Below are 19,764 nucleotides of genomic sequence, written 5' to 3'. Positions count from 1 at the left end.
AGGACCTTCCTCATCTTAAACATCTCACAATACTTTGTGGCCCCCAGCATTGGACACAGTATTCCAAGTGTAGTCTGGTAGTAGAGAGAAGATTGGAAATAACGTCTTTCCTTGAAGTTGAGACCCACTATTCATGAAATCTGGTAACATACTGGCTTTTTAATAGCTACATTGCAGTTGTATACAGGGCAGAGAAATGGAAAACATACTATTAATGGTCAAAGCCCTAGCTGTTATTTACATGAAACAGTGGTTAGGTCGTGTTTTTTTATTCTAACATTCATTTTGAAAAATTTTTTTAAGATAATAAATGTAGAGAATAACATGTATCCATTTTTGTCATATTTACTTTATCCTTTTTTAAATGTAAATATTACAGATAAATTTGATGCTCCTTCATGTCCTCCACCCTAGTCTCATTCCTCCCTTCTTTTTTTGACAGCCTCGCTCTTGCCCAGGCTGGAGTGCAGTGGCGCAATCTCGGCTCACTGCATCTTCTGCCTCCTGTTTCACGTGATTCTCCTGCCTCAGCCTCCTGAGTAGCTGGGATTACAGGCACTCGCCACCATGCCCGGCTAGGTTTTTTTTGTATTTTTAGTAGAGACAGGGTTTCATCAGGTTGGCCAGGCTGGTCTCGAAGTCCTGGCCTCAAGTGATCCGCCCACCCTGGCCTCCCAAAGTGCTGAGATTACAGGTGTGAGCCACTGCGGCGGCCCTATTCCTCCCTTCTGATGAGGCCACTGTTATGAATTATTGTAACCAGCCTACTCAATTTATATACCTATATATAAATGATTTTAAATTTTGCATAATAATATCAGACTCTTTCTTTTCTTGTGTGTTTTTACTAAATATGTGAAAAAATACTTTCTCACAAAACTATCACATTGCTTTTTGTATGCTATATAATAATAACATCTCCTAAACAGCTGCTTCCATTCTCTTCTTGTACATTGTTTTTAAATTTAAATGGAAGATTATCACAAATTAAATTTCCTGCTGCTTATTTCAGTTTTTGAGTATCTTTATGTAGCTTGATTTTTTTACTCTACTGCATGTGTGTCCTCTCTTGCAACTTTGTCTTCCTTTCCAGGGTAAAGCCCTAAAGCCAAAGGAAGCTTAATAATTGGCTCTTAGGTTTCAAAGAACCAGTTGGGAAGGAGGGAACTCATTTTTACTGAGCATCTCTTGTACTCCCATCACTGTTGGAACCTCATTTGCTTTGAGCAGAAAGGCCTTACACGTGGGCATCTGCCTATTTCTTTGGACATATAATGAAGCACAGGAATCAGCTGCTTGAGCGGGGCAAGGTGGGAACCCTGAGAATTCCCATGGGTCCCTTTTCTGGGCTTCCTCATCTCCTTGCTTGTACCATCGAACACTTAGCAAGTACTCTCTTACCTTACTCAACTATAAACATATTTTTTACATTAGCTATTATTATGTATCATTCATGTTAGAATCTCAGTGTTAGCTAGGTGCGGTGGCTCATGCCTGTAATTCCAGCACTTTGGGAGGCTGAGGTGGGAGGATCACTTGAGTCCAGGAACTTGAGACCAGCTTGGGCAACATAGTGAGATCCCATCTCTACCAAAAAGAAAAAAAATTAGCCAGGCATGGTGGCATTCCTCTAGTCCTACCTACTCAGGAGGCTGAGATGGGATGATTGTTTTAGCCTAGCAGCTCGAGGCTTGAGTGAGCCCAGATTGTGCCATTGTACTCCATCCTGGATGACAGAGCACCCTGTCTCAAGGAAAAAAAAAAAAAAACCAATCTCTCAGTGCCTCTTTTAGTGCTAAGCACCTAAGATGGATGGATTTTCGTCAGAAGAATTCAAGTGAGACTCACTGCCTCCTTTGTGACCATGCGTGTGTACAGGAACTTCACAGACCAGCTGCGGAAGATTTCCAAGGATGCGGGGATGCCTATCCAGGGTCAACCTTGTTTCTGCAAATATGCACAGGGGGCAGACAGCGTGGAGCCTATGTTCCGGCATCTCAAGAACACCTACTCAGGGCTGCAGCTCATTATTGTCATCCTGCCAGGGAAGACGCCGGTGTATGGTACAGTTCTCTTGGGACAGTGATAATGGTGATCGGACTCTTCTCAGCGTAGTTCCCTGGGGTCTCCTGGGAAGGACTCAGTCTGGATTCTTGGCTTTGACCAGAGCTGTTACTTAATGTCAGTGCTCCTCTTATAGGAGAAATAGCATGCCTGAGCCATTGAGTTATCCCAGATCCTAATTACCTGCACACACTCCTTCCCAGCAACATTTACTGGGGTCCTTTGTGTGCTGGTCCTCATGCCAGGCTACGCTGGGCCAGGTACAGAGACGGGTTGGTCTAGATTCCTGTCCTTAGGAGTGCGTTCCTGTCCTCAGGAGTGCATTGTTTATCTGAACATCGTGCAGCACAACCAAGCAGAATAGGTGGTCCTGTTAGTATCGTGTTGCCTGGTAATTACTTGGACTTTTTGAGAGGCTTGCTATCTCTCCTCTTTTCCTCTCATTTTTTAGAATAAGAATGATTATATAAATTTCTGTCACAGCACTTTTCTTTTATGCCATTTTCCATCTCCATCTCTCCTGCTTCAAAGCAATAAGAGTTTTTCTTACCTTGTTCAACTAACTCCTCTGTGCTCTTATTCCCAACCCATCCTGCTACCTTTGGGACTTTATACCTTTCAACCCTCGAATATATTCAGATCCCCCATCCTAATGCACATTACCACAATCTTACCATCTCTTTTAGCTTTTGTCTTCCTATTTCCTTCATTAAACCTTCTGAGGCCTGGTACAGTGGTTCACACCTGTAATCCCAACACTTTGGAATGCCAAGGTGGGAGGATCGCTTGTGCCCAGAAATTCGAGGCTAGTCTGGGCAACAAAGCAAGACCTCATCTCTACAAAAAAATAAAGTTACCCAGTCATCTTGTGCACCTGTGGTCCCAGCTACTTGGGAGTCTGAGGCTAAAGGATTTCTTGAGCCCAAGAGGTTGAGGCTGCAGTTACCCAGCTTGGGTAACATAGTGAGACCTTGTCTCAAAACAAAACAAAAAAAACTTTTTGAATGAGTTCTCTATATTCTCTATGCCCTATACCTCACCAGCCACTTATTCTTTAGCCTCTTTCAGCCACCTTGCCTTCTGTCTACCTTTCTCCTAAATCTCCTCTGCACAGGATTGCCAATGACTTTTCTCAGTTGCCCTCTTGACTTCTGGATATTTTCTTCTATCTCTCCTTATTATTTTTGTCATTACCAGGAATCCTTGGTATTCTACAGGTTCCTATTGTCTGCCTTCTCATTCTGCCTTTACATTTTATTAAAATTCCCATTCATTTCAGTTGCTTCAATCATCACCTATTGCTATTATATGTGATTAAAATCTTGATTCAATCCTTGAACCCTCTGCAACTTTTGTCTGTCCCTTTGGCCTCTCTCCCTTTCTTCAAGAGTTTATTGATCACCTATTATGTATGGAACACTGTCCAACATCTGGATATATTGATGAATAAAACAGATATAGTCTCTGCTCTTAGAAAGTGTTTTGTTGGACCATCTCTTCAGTAGTTTGTCCTCTCTACAAACCTTTGTCTTTACTACTTCTGTATTTGACATCACAGTTGCTTCTAAGTACCTTCATTCAAACTTCGGAGACAGTCTTTTCACTTCACCTTCATTGTTCTTCTTCAAATTTTTCTCAAGATAATATGCCCTGCTCTTGATCTACACTTCTCAACTGAGTTCTAACCTTCCTTTTTTTTTTTTTTTTTTTTTTGAGACGGAGTCTTGTTCTGTTGCCCAGGCTGGAGTGCAGTGGCGTGATCTCAGCTCACCGCAACCTCCACCTCCCAGGTTCAAGTGATTCTCGTGCCTCAGCCTTGAAAGTAGCTGGGATGACGGTGCGCACTACCATGCCTCGCTAATTTTTATATTTTTAGTACAGATGGGGTTTCGCCATGTTGGCCAGGCTGGTCTCAAACTCCTGACCTCAAGTGATCTGCCCGCCTCGGCCTCCCAAAGTGCTGGGATTACAGGCATGAGCCACTGTACCCTGCCTTAAGACTTTCTTGAATGGGTTCCAAGTAAGACTTCTTGTGACTCTACTATCAAAAAAACCTTCATTGGTTCCTATTATTCACTGCATGAAGGGTTTTCATGGACCTGATTTTAGTTTAATGTTTTCAGCTTTATCTTGCACTGTTCACTTGCCACTCATACTGGAATGATTGCTGGTTCTGGAATTGTCGAAGAGAGCTGAATTTGAATTTAATCCTGGCTATACCAGTCAACTGGCTTGGACACATATCTAACCTTTCTAAGCATCATGAATTAATTATATAAAAAGCAGAATCTAGCACAGTGCCTGGCATGTAGCTGACACTCTGAGTGCTCATTTCTTGTCTGTGGTTTTCAGTCTCTGGTGTTGTACACATCATTTGCCTTTGCCTGGAGTATCTGCATCCTCTTCTTCTTGTCCCCCACCTTGCACTTAAAATTCTCTCCATCCTTTAATACCCAGTTTAAATACTACTTATTTTTTATTCTTGACATTTCACCTGGAGAGTGAACTTGTCTTTTTCTGGATTCCTCTAGTTTATCAGGCCACTGATCAGTTACTACCTTACTTGATACTTTGTTGTGGAGTGGATCTGATTCTGCTCTGAAATCTTTCCTCTCTATATACACACCTAAGGTAATGCCTTTCACTGATACAATACTCAGTAATTAACTTATGGAGAGAAGTTGTTTGATCTTCAGTCCTTGTCTTTCTTGGACCCTTGTATGGATAAGGATGCTTTTTAGGAGAACTTCCTTGAATAAGTATTCATGTTTCTGATTTCCCTCCATTAAAGGGAAAATCCAATGTTTTGGCTTGGGAATGGTACAGCATGCTTCGGAAAGGCAGTACTTACTCAGAATTTTCCCTTTCCTGGGCTCAATTATGTTACACTTCTCTCTAGCCTCAAATATTTTATTGGGACTTCGAGTTTCTTTCATTTACATGCGGTTCCTTGATTATACCACCTGGACAATCTGACTGGTACTCTTTTCTGCTGGCTTAGTTCCTAGGCAATGGAGTCATTTGCCTAGGAACTAAGCCAGCAGAAAAGAGTACCAGTCAGATTCTTCTAAAGACCCTTCACCATCCCTCCTGGGAGGCTGGGTAAAATGGCATCCTCCTAGTGATGGTCAAAGCAAGGTCCCATTGGCATTTGGTTGCCCTGAGAGCGTAGAAGGACAGTGTCACATTTGCCCTGTTCTGATCAGGTACTATACCTATCTTGTCTTTAGTATATTTAATTGCTTCCTCTCCACTAAACTGATATTATTGTTTTTTTAATGTAAACTTTTTATTAAATTGTATATATAGAAATCTTACATGTTCAGCTCAGTGATATTTCATAAAGTGTCACAGCGTAACCAGCACCCAGTTCAGCAGCAGAACCTTACCACAGCCCCAGTCACTACAACCTCCTACCAGTGGTAACCACTATTCTGGCTTCTAATACCATAAGTTAGTTTTGCCTATATTTAAACTTTATATAAATAGAATCATATAGTATATACTTTTTTTGTTTCTGACTTCTTTCATGCAACATAAAGTTGTGGTTTGTTATAGTTTTTCCATCATATGAATATAACACCATTTCCATCTATCCATTCTGTTAATACACATATTTGGATTGTTTCCAGTTTTTGACTGTTAAAAATAATGCTTCAGGCTGGGTGCAGTGACTCGTGCCTGTAAACCTAGCACTTTGGGAGGCCAAGGCAAGTGGATCACCTGAGTTGAGGAGTTTGATACCAGCCTGGCCAACATGGTGAAACCCAGTCTCTACTAAAAATACAAAAAATTAGCCAGGTGTGGTGGCGGGCGCCTGTAATCCCAGCTACTCGGGAGGCTGAGGCAGGAGAATTGCTTGAACCCAGGAGATGGAGGTTGCAGTGAGCCAAGATCGTGCCGCTGCACTCCAGCCTGGGCAACAGAGGAAGACTCTGTCTCAAAAGAAAATAATAATAATAATAATGCTTCAGTGAACACTCTTCTATGTGTCCTTTGAACATGTATAACCATTTTTCTTGGGAGTATATCTAGGAGTGGATTTTAAGTATACCAATTTATCCTTTCACCAGCAGTGTATAAGAGTGCTAGATAGTTCATATCCTTATCAAACTTGGTATCCGTCTCAAAAAAAAGAAAAATGAAAAAGAATCCCAGGGTCATGAAGATACTATTTGAAGTGTTTTTTTGAATGATTTAAAAAAATCATTCATATTTAGAATTAATTTATCTCTAAACAGAGCAAAAACTGTTGCTTTTCTTTTCCATGGCAGTGGTGCAGAGCTTAGACTCTTAGCTTCCTACCCACACCTAGATTCAACAAATGTACCCAGGGTAAAAGCAACTGCAGAAGATAGCTCACCTCTGAGATTTTTTTTTTTTCTCCCTCTCTGGAATTTTACCCCCTCTAGTTCTTGTTTTCTTAGCATTCTCTGCTGCCTTTAAAAAGATGATTTTTATATTTTGTCTGGCTTTTCTGAGTGTCGTCTGTAGAACTGGCTTGCCGCTATTCCATCTCTCTTGGAAGTAGATATGATCTTTTTAAACATGCTCAAATCTCTTCCATTGAAAGCATACCAAATTCTTGGTCAGTCCTACATTTTCTTCCTGGTACCTTAAATCACCACAACAATTTTTGCCTGTATACACTAATTTTTTTTTTAACCTTAATATCACTAACTCCAGAGGACATTTCTGGTCCTGATTTTACCTCATCTCTTAGACACATTTCACTTTGTTGACCACTTGCTCCTTCTCGAAACACTCTCTTTCTTCCCTTGGCACTCGTGATACAACACTATCTTAGTCTTCCTTCTAGCTTTCTGGATTTTTTTGTCCTTTGCTGACTCATCTTCTTGTTCTGCCAATACTGGGAGTTCCTCAAGATTCAGATCTAGGTTGTCTTCTCTTTTTACTATGTTATCTTCCTTAGTGATCTCAAGATCATGCCTTCGGCCGGGCGCGGTGGCTCACGCGTGTAATCCCAGCACTTTGGGAGGCCGAGGCAGGCGGATCATGAGGTCAGGAGATCGAGACCATCCTGGCTAACATGGCGAAACCCCATCTCTACTAAAAACATACAAAAAATTAACTGGACATGGTGGCGGGCACCTGTAGTCCCAGCTACTCAGGAGGCTGAGGCAGGAGAATGGTGTGAACCCGGGAGGCGGAGCTTGCAGTGAGCCGAGATCGTGCCACTGCACTCCAGCCTGGGAGACAGAGCGAGACTCTGTCTCAAAAAACAAAACAAAAAAAAAGCATGCCTTCAACTACTACCTGTACCTAATTATCACACAAATTTGCATCTCCATTTCAGACTACTCTTTTGAGCATCGAACCATGAGGCCCATTTGCTTAGTTGATATCCTCACTGAGATGACCAAAAAACTACTTCAGATTCAAAATGTCTCACAAATAATTTATGGCCTATTTTTATTTTATTTTATTTTTTTATTTATTTTTCTGAGACGGAGTCTTGCTCTGTCACCCAGGCTGTAGTGCAGTGGGTGTGATCTCGTCTCACTGCAACCTCTGCCTCCCAGGTTCAAGTGATTCTCCTGCCTCAGCCTTCCAAGTAGCTGGGATTACAGGCACATGCCACCACACCCAGCTAATTTTTGTATTTTTAGTAGATACAGGGTTTCACCATGTTGGCCAGGCTGTTCTTGAACTCCTGACCTCGTGATCCACCCACCTGAGCCTCCCAAAGTGCTGGGATTACAGGCGTAAGCCACCGTGCCCGGCTGGCCTATTTTTATTACAGAAGCTGGAAACTTAAAAGTTATCCATAAAAATTTTCTTTTCCCTTACTCACACATGTAGTCTATAACTTGAGTCCCTTAAATATCTGTGGAATCCATTTGTTTTTCTCCGTCTCAACAACTCACCCATCTTTTTTTTTTTTTTCTTCTGGATATGGAGTCTCACTCTGTCGCCCAGGCTGGAGTGCAGTGGCACAATCTCGGCTCACTACAAGCTCCACCTCCTGGGTTCACGCCATTCTCCTGCCTCAGCCTCCCAAGTAGCTGGGACTACAGGCGCCCGCCACCATGCCTGGCTAATTTTTTGTATTTTTAGTAGAGATGGGGTTTCACCATGTTAACCAGGATGATCTCAATCTCCTGACCTCATGATCCACCCGCCTCGGCCTCCCAAAGTGCTGGGATTACAGGCGTGAGCCACCGCGCCTGGCGTTCACCGGTCTTGTTAATCTAGGCTACCCTTATCTCCTCTGGTAGGTCAGTCTAATGACCACATTCTTTCCTTACAACATGCTCCCCTTGCTCTTCTTTTTAGCTGCTATGGCCTTTCTGTTTCTCAAACACATCTTGCTATCTTCTAGCAGGGTGCATTTTTGCATGTTGTTCCTTCTGCCTGGAATGCTCTCTCTCAAACTCCCCCTCTCCTCTAAGTCCTTTGCTGTCATCAGATTTCATTTCAATCATTACCTACTCAAGAATCCTTTCCTGACTAGGTTTTTATTTCCCATTTTATGCTGTTATTGTTCCATGAAGTTTTCTGTTGTGTCATTTATCAGCATTGTAATTTTCACGATTTTTAAAATTAGTCCCTATTTAGTAAGCACTTTGAGAGTAAGGACCTTATGTGTTTCCTGTCATTATTGTGTTCCCTAGCACCTCATACACTGCCTGGCATCTAGTAGGCATTCAGTAAATATTTGGTGAATGCACTAATTATTTCTCTCCCTGCCCGTAGCTGAGGTGAAACGTGTCGGAGATACACTCTTGGGAATGGCTACGCAGTGTGTGCAGGTGAAGAACGTGGTCAAGACCTCACCTCAGACTCTGTCCAACCTCTGCCTCAAGATCAATGTCAAACTTGGTGGCATTAACAACATCCTAGTCCCACACCAGCGGTATGAACTCTGTTGTCCACTTGCCCTTGTCAAGGTACCATGCTGGGAATTGATGAAGAGATAGGACCCTGGCCAGGCAGACTGAATCAGACATAAGGGGGAGAAGAGCAGAGTGGGTATTGGATGGTGCCAGCTAGAGAAGACCCAGCACCTCACCATTTTGTTTTCTCTTCCTTGCTCAGCTCTGCCGTTTTTCAACAGCCAGTGATATTCCTGGGAGCAGATGTTACACACCCCCCAGCAGGGGATGGGAAAAAACCTTCTATCACAGCAGTGAGTGATATTCTGTAGCTGCCTCATAAGGTTCTCCTCTTCGCTCTGAGTCCTCAAAACTGCCCATGATTTCCTTCCCTCAGCTCTGGCTCTTGAGCCTTCATAAGATGTCCATTTAGCTCGCTATTCCCAATTCCCATTCCCTTGATATCTCATAAAGGTAGCTCTGTATGGTGTCTTTTTTCAGGGAGAGTAATGAGAGTGTAGCCAGAGACTTGACTCATTCTGCATCACTCTTGCTCTGCATTTGAATGTCTCTCTTTCCCCATGCCTGCTTTTGGGATGTAGGGGAGGGACTATATCTTCTCTGAAATCCCTTTAAAGGGAGTTACTTAGTTGCCAGGACTATCCTTTGCTCTGCCCATCCTCACCCCGATCTATATAATAGATTAGATGTTTCTTTTATCTCTCTCCTGACTTTTCTGCTCTTTGTCTCTTAGGGGCTTCCAAATTGCTAGGGGTTAGACCTTCTTTCCCACTTATATTTCCTAAACCCTCACATTTCTGTAAGCACACTGGTCTTAACCTCAGTAAGTGCAGGGAAGCCCTATAATATGCTTATCCCTGTTTTCCTTGTGGCCATCCCTCCTAGGCTTTGGCTGCTGTCTCCTTTGTAAATGGCATTTCTTCCATCAACCACAAGAACACTGTTACTATGGTCATGATTCCTGGGTAGATTAGCATTTGAATGGGAAAAAGGATAAACTTGGGACTGGATGAGGCCATTGTTTGATTTAATAGTGCTAAACCTTCACATGCTCCTCTGCAAAGGGGAGAGAAATCAGTTTATCAAGTACCTACTGTGGGCTACGTCCTGTGTAAGGTGCTTAATATGGACCCCAGTAGCACTGCAAGCAGGTGTTCTTATCACCATCTGAGAAGAGGAAAAAAGATCAGAGAGATTGAGTAACTTCTGCTTGTGTGATAGAATAGAGATTGAAACCAGGGCTCATTGAGTCTCAAGCCCTAGTCATTCAGTTGTAGTTTTCTTGCTAAGAAGCCTTTCCACAAACCCATAGCCTGACAGTGAAGGTGAAGGTTCTAGGAGCTAATCCTTTCTCTCTGACTGTCAGGTGGTAGGCAGTATGGATGCCCACCCCAGCCGATACTGTGCTACTGTGCGGGTACAGCGACCACGGCAAGAGATCATTGAAGACTTGTCCTACATGGTGCGTGAGCTCCTCATCCAATTCTACAAGTCCACCCGTTTCAAGCCTACCCGCATCATCTTCTACCGAGATGGGGTGCCTGAAGGCCAGCTACCCCAGGTAGGGCCCACAGTAGGTGGAGAAAACCTTCACATCATGGCTGGAAAGCTAGGTGCTACTACCTTTTCTAAGCTATTGGCACTGAGAGGTGTGTCACTTCTTAGTGAGCTTTGCTAAATGGAGTAGACTTGAGGGCAAGGATCGCAACTGAGGGATGGAGTGTACAAGCATCTGTAGATTTTTCTTCTCATAGAAGAAGACCCTCACTGCCTATTTAAGTAGTTGGTTCATGTTGGAGACTGATTGTTTAGACCAGTGATTCTCAAATGCTAGCTTACATTAAGATCGCCTGGAGGGCTTGTTAAAACAGTTTTAAGGGCTCTACCCTTAGAATTTCTGATTCAGTGAGTCTTGGATGAGGGCCAAGAATTTACAATACTGACAAGTTCTTAGGCGATGCTGATAGTCTGGAGACTACATTTGAGGACTAATGCTGTTGACCCTCCTTCATAATATTCCTCCTATTCATTCTCACTGCCAGCCTTCATTTTTTTTTTTTAACTTCTATGCTGAACTGGTATCCTTGACTACCATTTAATAGTATTATAACTACTGTTCCAATGAACTTCCTATGTGCCATGAACTGTCCTAAGCACTTCACTTTTTTTTTTTTTTCCTAAATTTGAGTGGAAACATATGTTCTATTTAATGCTTTACAATAGTCCTTTGGAATAATAGTGTATTTCCATTTAACAGATGAGAAAACAGGCTTGGAAATGTTACATGATCTTTAATGTCATCAAAGATAATTAGGAGTGGAACCGGGATTCAGACACATTGGTCTGATTCCATAGTTTATGCTCTTAACTGTTATGCCCAGTTTCTTTTTTTCTTTTTTTGGGGGGGGGAACAGAGTCTCGCTCTTGCCCAGGGTGGAGCGCAGTGGTGTGATCTTAGCTCACTGCAGCTTCTGCCTCCCGGGCTCAAGCGATTCTCTTTCCTCAGCCTCCCAAGTAGCTGGGGCTATAGGTATGAGTCACCACACCCAGCTTATTTTTGTATTTTTAGTAGAGATGGGGTTTCACCATGTCGGCCAGGCTGGTCTCAAACTCCTGACCTCAAATGATCCACCCGCCTTGGCCTCCCAAAGTGCTGGAAATACAGGCGTGAGCCACCGTGCCCGGCCATTATGCCCAATTTCTAAGTCATCCAGTATTTTCTAAAATAACAGACACATTTATCATATCACATATCTGTTCAGAAATGTCTAGTGGCTTCACATAGCTTTGGGTTAAAATTCAAACTGCTTAGCAAAGCAATCAGTAGTTATTAAGCCCTACTAGGTTTTCTATGCTTTTACTTAATTGTCTATCATAGTCTTCTTAACAGCTTTGTGAAGCAGGTCTTAGTAACATTAACAGACGTGGAGAAAATGAGACTTAGTGGAGTTGAATAACTTGCCTGATGTAATACAACTAGATAAAGCTTGGATTTAAATCTAATTGATTCCAAAGTCTATCCTTCTCTATCATACAGTTTTGACCCTCTGTATCTGACATCCACGGCCACAGGCAACTATGGCCTATGATTATTTACTTCTAGCTTTTCCCTTAGCTAGCCTGTTTTCTTATAATCCTGCTGCTTTGCAGGACTGAATTCACCTACTCTCTCTGCACCCATTATGGAACTATATGTCTGCTCTTCTCTGGTGGTCCACAACCTGTCTGCTCTTGGAGCCCAAAGGAGAACTCTCATTAGTCACCTGATCCTGAGTGAAACTAACTTTGGGCATTGTGATTTTAGTGATTTCTCTGTGAACCTTGGTTCTGTGTCTTGGTATTAGGTCTCTTTATACACAGGAACCAGATGAGTGTTGTCTTCTGATGCCAAGCCTCCTGGCCAAGGTTTTATAGGAGCATATTAAGTGAACTGAGCATAAGGCTGCTTTTGACAAGAAGGGCCTATCATCTCTAATTGTTGAGCATCAGCATATAAAGGGAGACTGAGCCAAAAGTTATATTACAAGTGGCAACTCCTTAGTTCAGAAGGGTATGTGAACTCAAGAGGAACTGTGTATTTCTTTGTTTCCCTCCCCATTTTTTTGTGCCTAGATACTCCACTATGAGCTACTGGCCATTCGTGATGCCTGCATCAAACTGGAAAAGGACTACCAGCCTGGGATCACTTATATTGTGGTGCAGAAACGCCATCACACCCGCCTTTTCTGTGCTGACAAGAATGAGCGAGTGAGTGAGGGACTGAGGCCTCCCATCCCCTCCTTCTGTCTCCCTTATCTTAATAGAGAAGAAGCCCTTGAGATAAAGGCTGGGGATTTAGTCCTTGTCCTATCCATCCTCCCTGGCCCCTTCCCTCCTCCTAGCTCTTGTGGTCCTTCCTCTGCCACCGCCTTCACTAGTGTCCACCTCCTCCCGTCCTTCCCTTATACTTCCTTTCCCTCCTCCTAGCTCCCTGGCCTAGACCCCATATATAGACCAGCTCCTAGAGAAGGGGAAGGGAACTACCATTTATTGAACTCCTCCTATGTGCCAGATACTGTACAAGGCGTCTTCCTCACAGCAACCCTGTGAGGTACGTATTATTATTATCTCCAATTTAACCTCAGAAAGGTTAAACGACTTGCTAAGATCACACAGCTAATAGGACTTGAACACAGGTCTGTGTGACTTTAGAAGCATATTATTTTAAGATTCAGTACCCTCAGGGAATAGCAACTTTGGCTTTGTTCTTGGGATTTTGGTGAAATCAGAGTAGAATTGAGCCAGGGTCCTGGTTAGGGCCAGGCAGGTCTTGGGATCTTGGTTGTGTTTGTCTCTATACAGATTGGGAAGAGTGGTAACATCCCAGCTGGGACCACAGTGGACACCAACATCACCCACCCATTTGAGTTTGACTTCTATCTGTGCAGCCACGCAGGCATCCAGGTAGCTGGGCTTTATCTTGTGGTTCCAATGGGTCAAAGATGAGTTGTTCATTCATATTGCCTCTAGAATGTATCAGTCATCACTGAATGACATCCAAATTAGGATTGCTCTCTTTTCTGTTTGTTCTGTTTTGTTTTGTTTTGAGGCAGAGTCTCACTCTGTCCCCCAGGCTGGAGTGCAGTGGCACAATCTCAGCTAACTGCAACCTCTACCTTCTGGGTTTAAGCAGTCTTCCTGCCTTCCCGCCTCAGCCTCCCAAGTAGCTGGGATTACAAGCATGCGCCACCATGCCCAGCTAATTTTTGTATTTTTAGTAGAGACAGGGTTTCACCATTTTGGCCCCGCTGTTCTTGAACTCCTGACCTCAAGTGATCCACCCACCTTGGCCTCCCAAAGTGCTGGGATTACAGGCATGAGCCACTGTGCCCGGCCAGGACTGCTGTCGTAATAAGCCCTGAGTACACTTGCAGGTTGCTTATAAGAAGAGTGCTTTATGACATTGGTAGTTTTGCATCTGCCTGTTCATGGGTGAATTATCTACCCAGCCATATTCTTAACAGTGATCCTGTTCCCCTATTATCAGCCATCTTCTCTGCCCAGCCTGGGACCCCTCACCTTCCTATCTTCCCAGGGCACCAGCCGACCATCCCATTACTATGTTCTTTGGGATGACAACCGTTTCACAGCGGATGAGCTCCAGATCCTGACGTACCAGCTGTGCCACACTTACGTACGATGCACACGCTCTGTCTCTATCCCAGCACCTGCCTACTATGCCCGCCTTGTGGCTTTCCGGGCACGATACCACCTGGTGGACAAGGAGCATGACAGGTGAGGCCTGGGATCAGGTTGGCCTCCTTTTTGCTTCAGCCTATTGTGCCAGATCTTCTTAACTTTCCTTGGGTAGAAGGAAATGAGTGCTGTCCAATTTGGTGTCATTGGGCTCGTCTGCCCAATCCTGGGTTGGGTTTCTCTCTTAAGTTGGTATGGGAATTGGCATCCCAGGGCTGGGCGAGGGAATTAGCAGCAGCTCTCAGTTCACCAGGAAGGACTTCTTTCATTTTTTCCTTTTCAGTGGAGAGGGGAGCCACATATCGGGGCAGAGCAATGGGCGGGACCCCCAGGCCCTGGCCAAAGCCGTGCAGGTTCACCAGGATACTCTGCGCACCATGTACTTCGCTTGAAGGCAGAACGCTGTTACCTCACTGGATAGAAGAAAGCTTTCCAAGCCCCAGGAGCTGTGCCACCCAAATCCAGAGGAAGCAAGGAGGAGGGAGGTGGGGTAGGGAGGAGTGTAGGATGCCTTGTTTCCTTCTATAGAGGTGGTGTAAGAGTGGGGAACAGGGCCAGCAAGACAGACCACCAGCCAGAAATCTCTGATATCAACCTCATGTCCCCCACCCCTTACCCCATCTTGTCACATCTGGCCCTGACCCCACTGGACCAAAAGGGGCAGCACTGGTGCCCACCATACACACAGGTGTCTCATGTGACTCACAGTGCTAAAGACTCATGCTTGACAGCTTGGTAAGGTCAACTCTGTAGCCCTGCAGACAAAAGCTGGTTAGGTTTGAGTTTGATACTTTAGATGGGAAAGTGAGGGGCTTGAGAAAGTGGGTGGGAGGAGGGAAGGATTTTTTAGGAGCCTTAATCAGAAAAGGACTAGATTTGTTTAAGAAGAAAAATGAAACCAGACCCAGATCAATATTTTAGGATACTAGATGTTTTAATGGGTTCAGAATCCAGTTTGTAGGAAGATTTTTTAATGGTTTTGGTTGCTCCTCCCCCAGCTGCCACCCCCCACCTTACCCTTATTCCTCTCTGTCCACATTTTCTGCCCCACCTTACTTCTCCTCCCTGACAGACATCCAGCCCCTAGTAATACTTAAGGCACTATGGCACTTAGCTTTGAAGTGACACGACCCTGTCTTCCTTCCGCCCGCTGGTGGGTAACCAGTGCCTTCCCTGTAACGGTAATGCTGCAGAACTGCAACCTTTTGTACCTTTCTTTGGGGAATGGGGTGGGGGTGGGAGAGGAGGTAGATGGGGAAGAAATACCCCAGACCCAACAAACCTCCAGCCAGAAAGCCAGCTATTTTGCATTTGAAGGAATTGACTTCCTCATTCATTGAGCTTTTTAAAAGATCACAACCTCAAGATGGTTAAAATCCATTGACATTTGCACTTTCAAACATGACAAGTCTCGGAGCTGCTGAGATGACTGGCCCCTGGCCTTTCCACTTACGCCTCCTTTTCTCCTTGTTCCTCCTACCTCCCGCCCCGCCCAGGTCTGGAGTTACTTTCATAGCATTTTTCACTCTTGGCTTCTTTTCTCCCTTGATGGTCAAGTCTCTTATGTTTCAATATTTCTTAACTGGGGTGTCTTATAACAAAAAACTCTTAGGTCTAAAATGAGAAAAAAGAGAGAAAACAAAATGTTATTTTTATACCATAACTTGAGTGTATTGCCAAAATTTGGAAATCCTTCCCATGCCTGATGAGTTTATATCCCAGAAACATTGAGCCATCAGAATGAACTGTGTACCTGATTCGTTCTCTGACCTGGCTAGGTAGGGAGGGGGTGGTTATCGCCCCAAGATGGGGTCCAGGCTCCATCCTTCCTCTGTGCAGATAATACCTTTTTCTTGTTATAGCCTCCCTCCTCTGCACTGTCCTGCACTCTTTCTTGCAAGTGCATCTTTTTCCTTCCCCTGGACTGTGCTCTGACCCTTTGGCTCATCCTAGATTGCAGTGTGTCCTGTGGACAGGCTGGGGAATTTTGCTGCTCCCTATTGCTTCTGTTTACAAAAATGAATTTTTCCTGGTTTCCCACTAGGGCATGTGGGTGGGTGGCATGGGCTTTTTTTTTTTTTTTTTTTTTTTTTTTTTTTTGTCTTGAGACATGGGGTTTGGCTGTCTTGCAGGACTGGAGAAGGTGGTGGTTCTAGCTTGGTCTCTGTTGGCCTTGAAGCAAGCATCCCCCCTGCCCTTTTTCCTTGACTGTTCATTTTTTTCCTGCCCCACTGCTTGGGATGGGGAGTTGCAACTTCAGTGTGGAATTTCCTCTTTGAGGAGCCTGGGCTTGGATCTATCCTGATCTGGTGATGAAGCCATGATTACTTTAGACCTAGCCCAGGCTTGGAGGCCAGCTGGAGGAAGAAGGGTCTAAATCCTGGCCTGTAGAGTTAGAACTACCATTTCCTCCCCTTAGCTGCCCTTGTATGACCCGGATTTGCTATGCAAAACAATCTATCCCAGGTTCTGTTCTGGTTGGCTACATTGTTCAGCAACTCACAAAACGTAGCACAAACATTCATTATGGAGAAAGCATCAGGACTGTTGAGTAACTCCTCCTTTACTTTTTTCCTGCTGGCTACAGCATGGGGTGCCCTATAGGCACAAGCCCAGCTGAAGAACAGAATGGAGGGCTCTGGGAGGAGGCAGCTCACTGGAGAGCCTACATTCCTTACACAAGTGCCTAAAGAGAGTGATGCTAACACTCCATCTGCCCTGTCCATTGCCTTCATATACAGTCTACTTCGTGTTCTGTCACCCTTTGGGGAGGGGAGTTCTCCTGGGACAGTGGGCTCTGCATGTTCTCCACTTGGATACATTTTGGGGCTAGGATCAGGGCACTATTCCTGGAGGGTCCAGTCATTCACCAGCATTTGCAAATGTCCATAGGGAGCAGGTGGCAGCCTCTACTCCCAGCAACAAGTTTGTGTTCTCTCCTTTTCTCTCTTTGCCTCACTCTCTCCAGTTGGTTTTCAGCTGGGGCTTGAAATGCATTTTTAGCCCTTTGATGTGGCATATGCCATTCAAGAAATAAAAAGCAAGAGAATCAGCTTTGGGCAATGACAAGAAATGAGTTCTTACTCTGATTTTTTTGTAAAAAGATAATTTTTGAGACTTGAAAAATACCCCGACCTTGACATTATTCCTGTTTGAAAGGTGGTGCATGCAGATGGAGAAGTGGTGTTGGCAGCAAGCTTTGGCTCATGTGGATTTGGTTTAAGTGGTGCTTCTTACCCAAGCTTCAAGGAAGTGCTTGGGGGACCCCCAGCCTCATCCTCTTAGTTGGGTCTCTTGTTCCCTTTGTACCACTGTTTTGCCTTCCTTTTCCTCTTCTCTCTTTGCCTGGCTTCCTTTCCCTTTTCTTCTATTCACTCTGCTTGCTTGCTGGCCGGCCTGCCTGCCTGCCTGCCTGTCTGCCTATGTGATGATGAAATCTCTGCATGGCTGCAATGATCCCACTGTTAGCTGGCAGGGTCAGGCTTAGCTCCTTGACTGCAGAAGACCAAGAACCTGTTCCCCAAGCCCAGAGATGTCCACCTGGGCTGGACTGCCCTCAAGCTTATACTAGAGAAGAGCAACTGACCTGCCCAACTTGTGTGAAGTCAGGAGGGTTTCTGGCATTTTCCACACCTGTCCACTCCTTGGAGCTGGTTTCTCTCATTGCTTTTTCTAAATCTGGTTCTTTTTCTCTTTACCTGGGGCCTGGCTTTTCTGAGATTGTCTTAGGGTTGAGCTATTTGGGTATCCTGGGTTTGAGTGTTAGGGGATGGACATAAAGGAAAAAGAGTGATGAGAAGAGAATGGAGAGAATTTGAATAAAAGGTGGGAAAGGAGAGCACTGTTCTTTGATTGTTTATCCAGTCCAACCTGATCCATTAGGGATTGAGGTGCTACACTGGCCTCCAGGGATAAGCCTGGGGCTACTGTTGCTGGGAACTTAGGCTTAACATAAAGCCGAAGAAGGTACCTAGAAATTTGAAACTTCCCTAAAAAGCTCCTAATGCCCACCTGCTAGATAGCTTCTCTGTGGCCTCCTATTTAGCTAAGCAGCAGTGTTTTTGGATACTTTTTTTTTCTGTTTGTGAATAAGGCCAGCACTCAAGATGGGCAGCCAAGGGCGCACTGACTATTAGCTGGCCCATAGGATATCTGTAAGGCAGGTGGGACAGTTTTGGACCTGGAATCATGTGTAACTAACAAGGTTGGACGTTTCTTCCCCATCAGGGTAGAAAAATCATCTCAAACTAGCCAAAAGACAGTTTTGGAAACTACATTGGGGGACGTTATTTTTATTTATATATGGGGCCTAGGCCAATCCAGGATGGTAGCTGGAATACCTTCCTTCTTAAAATCTGATCATGGCAGGGATATGCAGGGCACTTTTTACTATTTGGCCTTCTAAGCAGATTGGGAAGGAGGTATTTTCTGGTTTTCACTTTCCTCCGACTTAGTAGGACTTGCCTTCTCCCTGGGCAGGGAGAGAGGCTGGGTTGGTGCTGTCCCCTTACTCTATTCATACTGACTTAGAGCCTCTGGCTGCTGTTTGGGCGTCCAAGAAAGGGAGGGGAAGGAATGAGCCAAAAACAAAACAGAATGAGGTGGGAAAGGGAGATTTTCTTCTTTACAGAGGAAAATAGGAAACCCTCCAAGAATTGTGCAAGTAAAGACATTTGTTGAATGCACTGAGTCCCTTGGTGTAGTAGCAATAAGGAAAAATGAAATTACTTTCCTGTGCACACAGTCCAGCCTAATTGGTATGTGATGTTGCACTTAGCAGCCATGTGGTGGGCATGTGTGACTACTCTGGTTTTCACTTTAGTTTCTAAACTTTTTATCCCTCTCAAGTCCAGCATGGATGGGGAAATGTCTCTGGATCCCCACAGCTGTGTACTTGTTTGCATTTGTTTCCCTTTGAGATTTGTGTTTGTGTCCTGCTTTGAGCTGTACCTTGTCCAGTCCATTGTGAAATTATCCCAGCAGCTGTAATGTACAGTTCCTTCTGAAGCAAGCAACATCAGCAGCAGCAGCAGCAGCACAATTCTGTGTTTTATAAAGACAACAGTGGCTTCTATTTCTAAAGTGCGGTCTTTCTCTTTTTTTTTCCTACCAGCAAAACAAACTTTTGGGACTGATTACATCTCTAATAGATTTTAGGTGAGAATAATACTGTAGATTGTTATGCAGGAATACTTCACAGAGCCTTCATTTATTCTTCATTCAACAAACATGCAAAGCACTGTGCCAGCAGTATTGTGGGGAGGGGAGGCACAATTCAAAATGAGGAAAATAGTGTCCGTCTCATTAAGGGAATTAAGTTTGGTGGGGGATATGATTAGCCAAATAGTCCCCTGGCATAGGAGGAAGATAATGAGGGAGTGGAATAAGGCTACAACAACGAATATAGGGAGGAAGGGACAGATTTGAGAGACGAGGTAGAATTAATAGGATTCGATGGCTGGTGGGAGGAGAAGACAGGAGTAGAGGTTAGCTCCCAGGTTTCTCCTTGACCATAGGAGTGTGTTGGGACATTCTGCCAGTCAAGATGGGGATGACGGGGAGACTGTAGAAGGAAGGTGGGGAGTTTTTGAAGAAATACAATGTTGTA

General features: G+C 44.3%; 1 protein-coding gene across 4 annotated transcripts in view; it reads left to right on the top strand.

Moving 5' to 3' along the window:
* The window catches only part of AGO1 (argonaute RISC component 1), a 41,057-nt gene extending 21,819 nt beyond the window's left edge, over nucleotides 1-19,238 (top strand). For all 4 annotated transcript variants that reach the window (XM_003812579.6, XM_008965043.5, XM_034961257.3 and 1 more), the window contains 8 exons: nucleotides 1,879-2,063; nucleotides 8,782-8,941; nucleotides 9,124-9,214; nucleotides 10,288-10,482; nucleotides 12,534-12,668; nucleotides 13,263-13,364; nucleotides 13,996-14,195; nucleotides 14,440-19,238. In XM_003812579.6, the coding sequence (XP_003812627.1) occupies nucleotides 1,879-2,063; nucleotides 8,782-8,941; nucleotides 9,124-9,214; nucleotides 10,288-10,482; nucleotides 12,534-12,668; nucleotides 13,263-13,364; nucleotides 13,996-14,195; nucleotides 14,440-14,548 (1,177 nt within the window). In that variant the 3' untranslated portion in view covers nucleotides 14,549-19,238. The remainder of the gene's footprint in view (nucleotides 1-1,878; nucleotides 2,064-8,781; nucleotides 8,942-9,123; nucleotides 9,215-10,287; nucleotides 10,483-12,533; nucleotides 12,669-13,262; nucleotides 13,365-13,995; nucleotides 14,196-14,439) is intronic.
* The last annotated feature ends 526 nt before the right edge of the window (nucleotides 19,239-19,764 follow it).

The sequence above is a fragment of the Pan paniscus genome, chromosome 1 (genome assembly GCF_029289425.2).
Source record: "Pan paniscus chromosome 1, NHGRI_mPanPan1-v2.0_pri, whole genome shotgun sequence".
Classification (NCBI taxonomy): domain Eukaryota; kingdom Metazoa; phylum Chordata; class Mammalia; order Primates; family Hominidae; genus Pan; species Pan paniscus.
The sequence above is the reverse complement of the archived record's forward strand: the minus strand, read 5'-3'. Positions and strand labels throughout refer to the sequence as shown.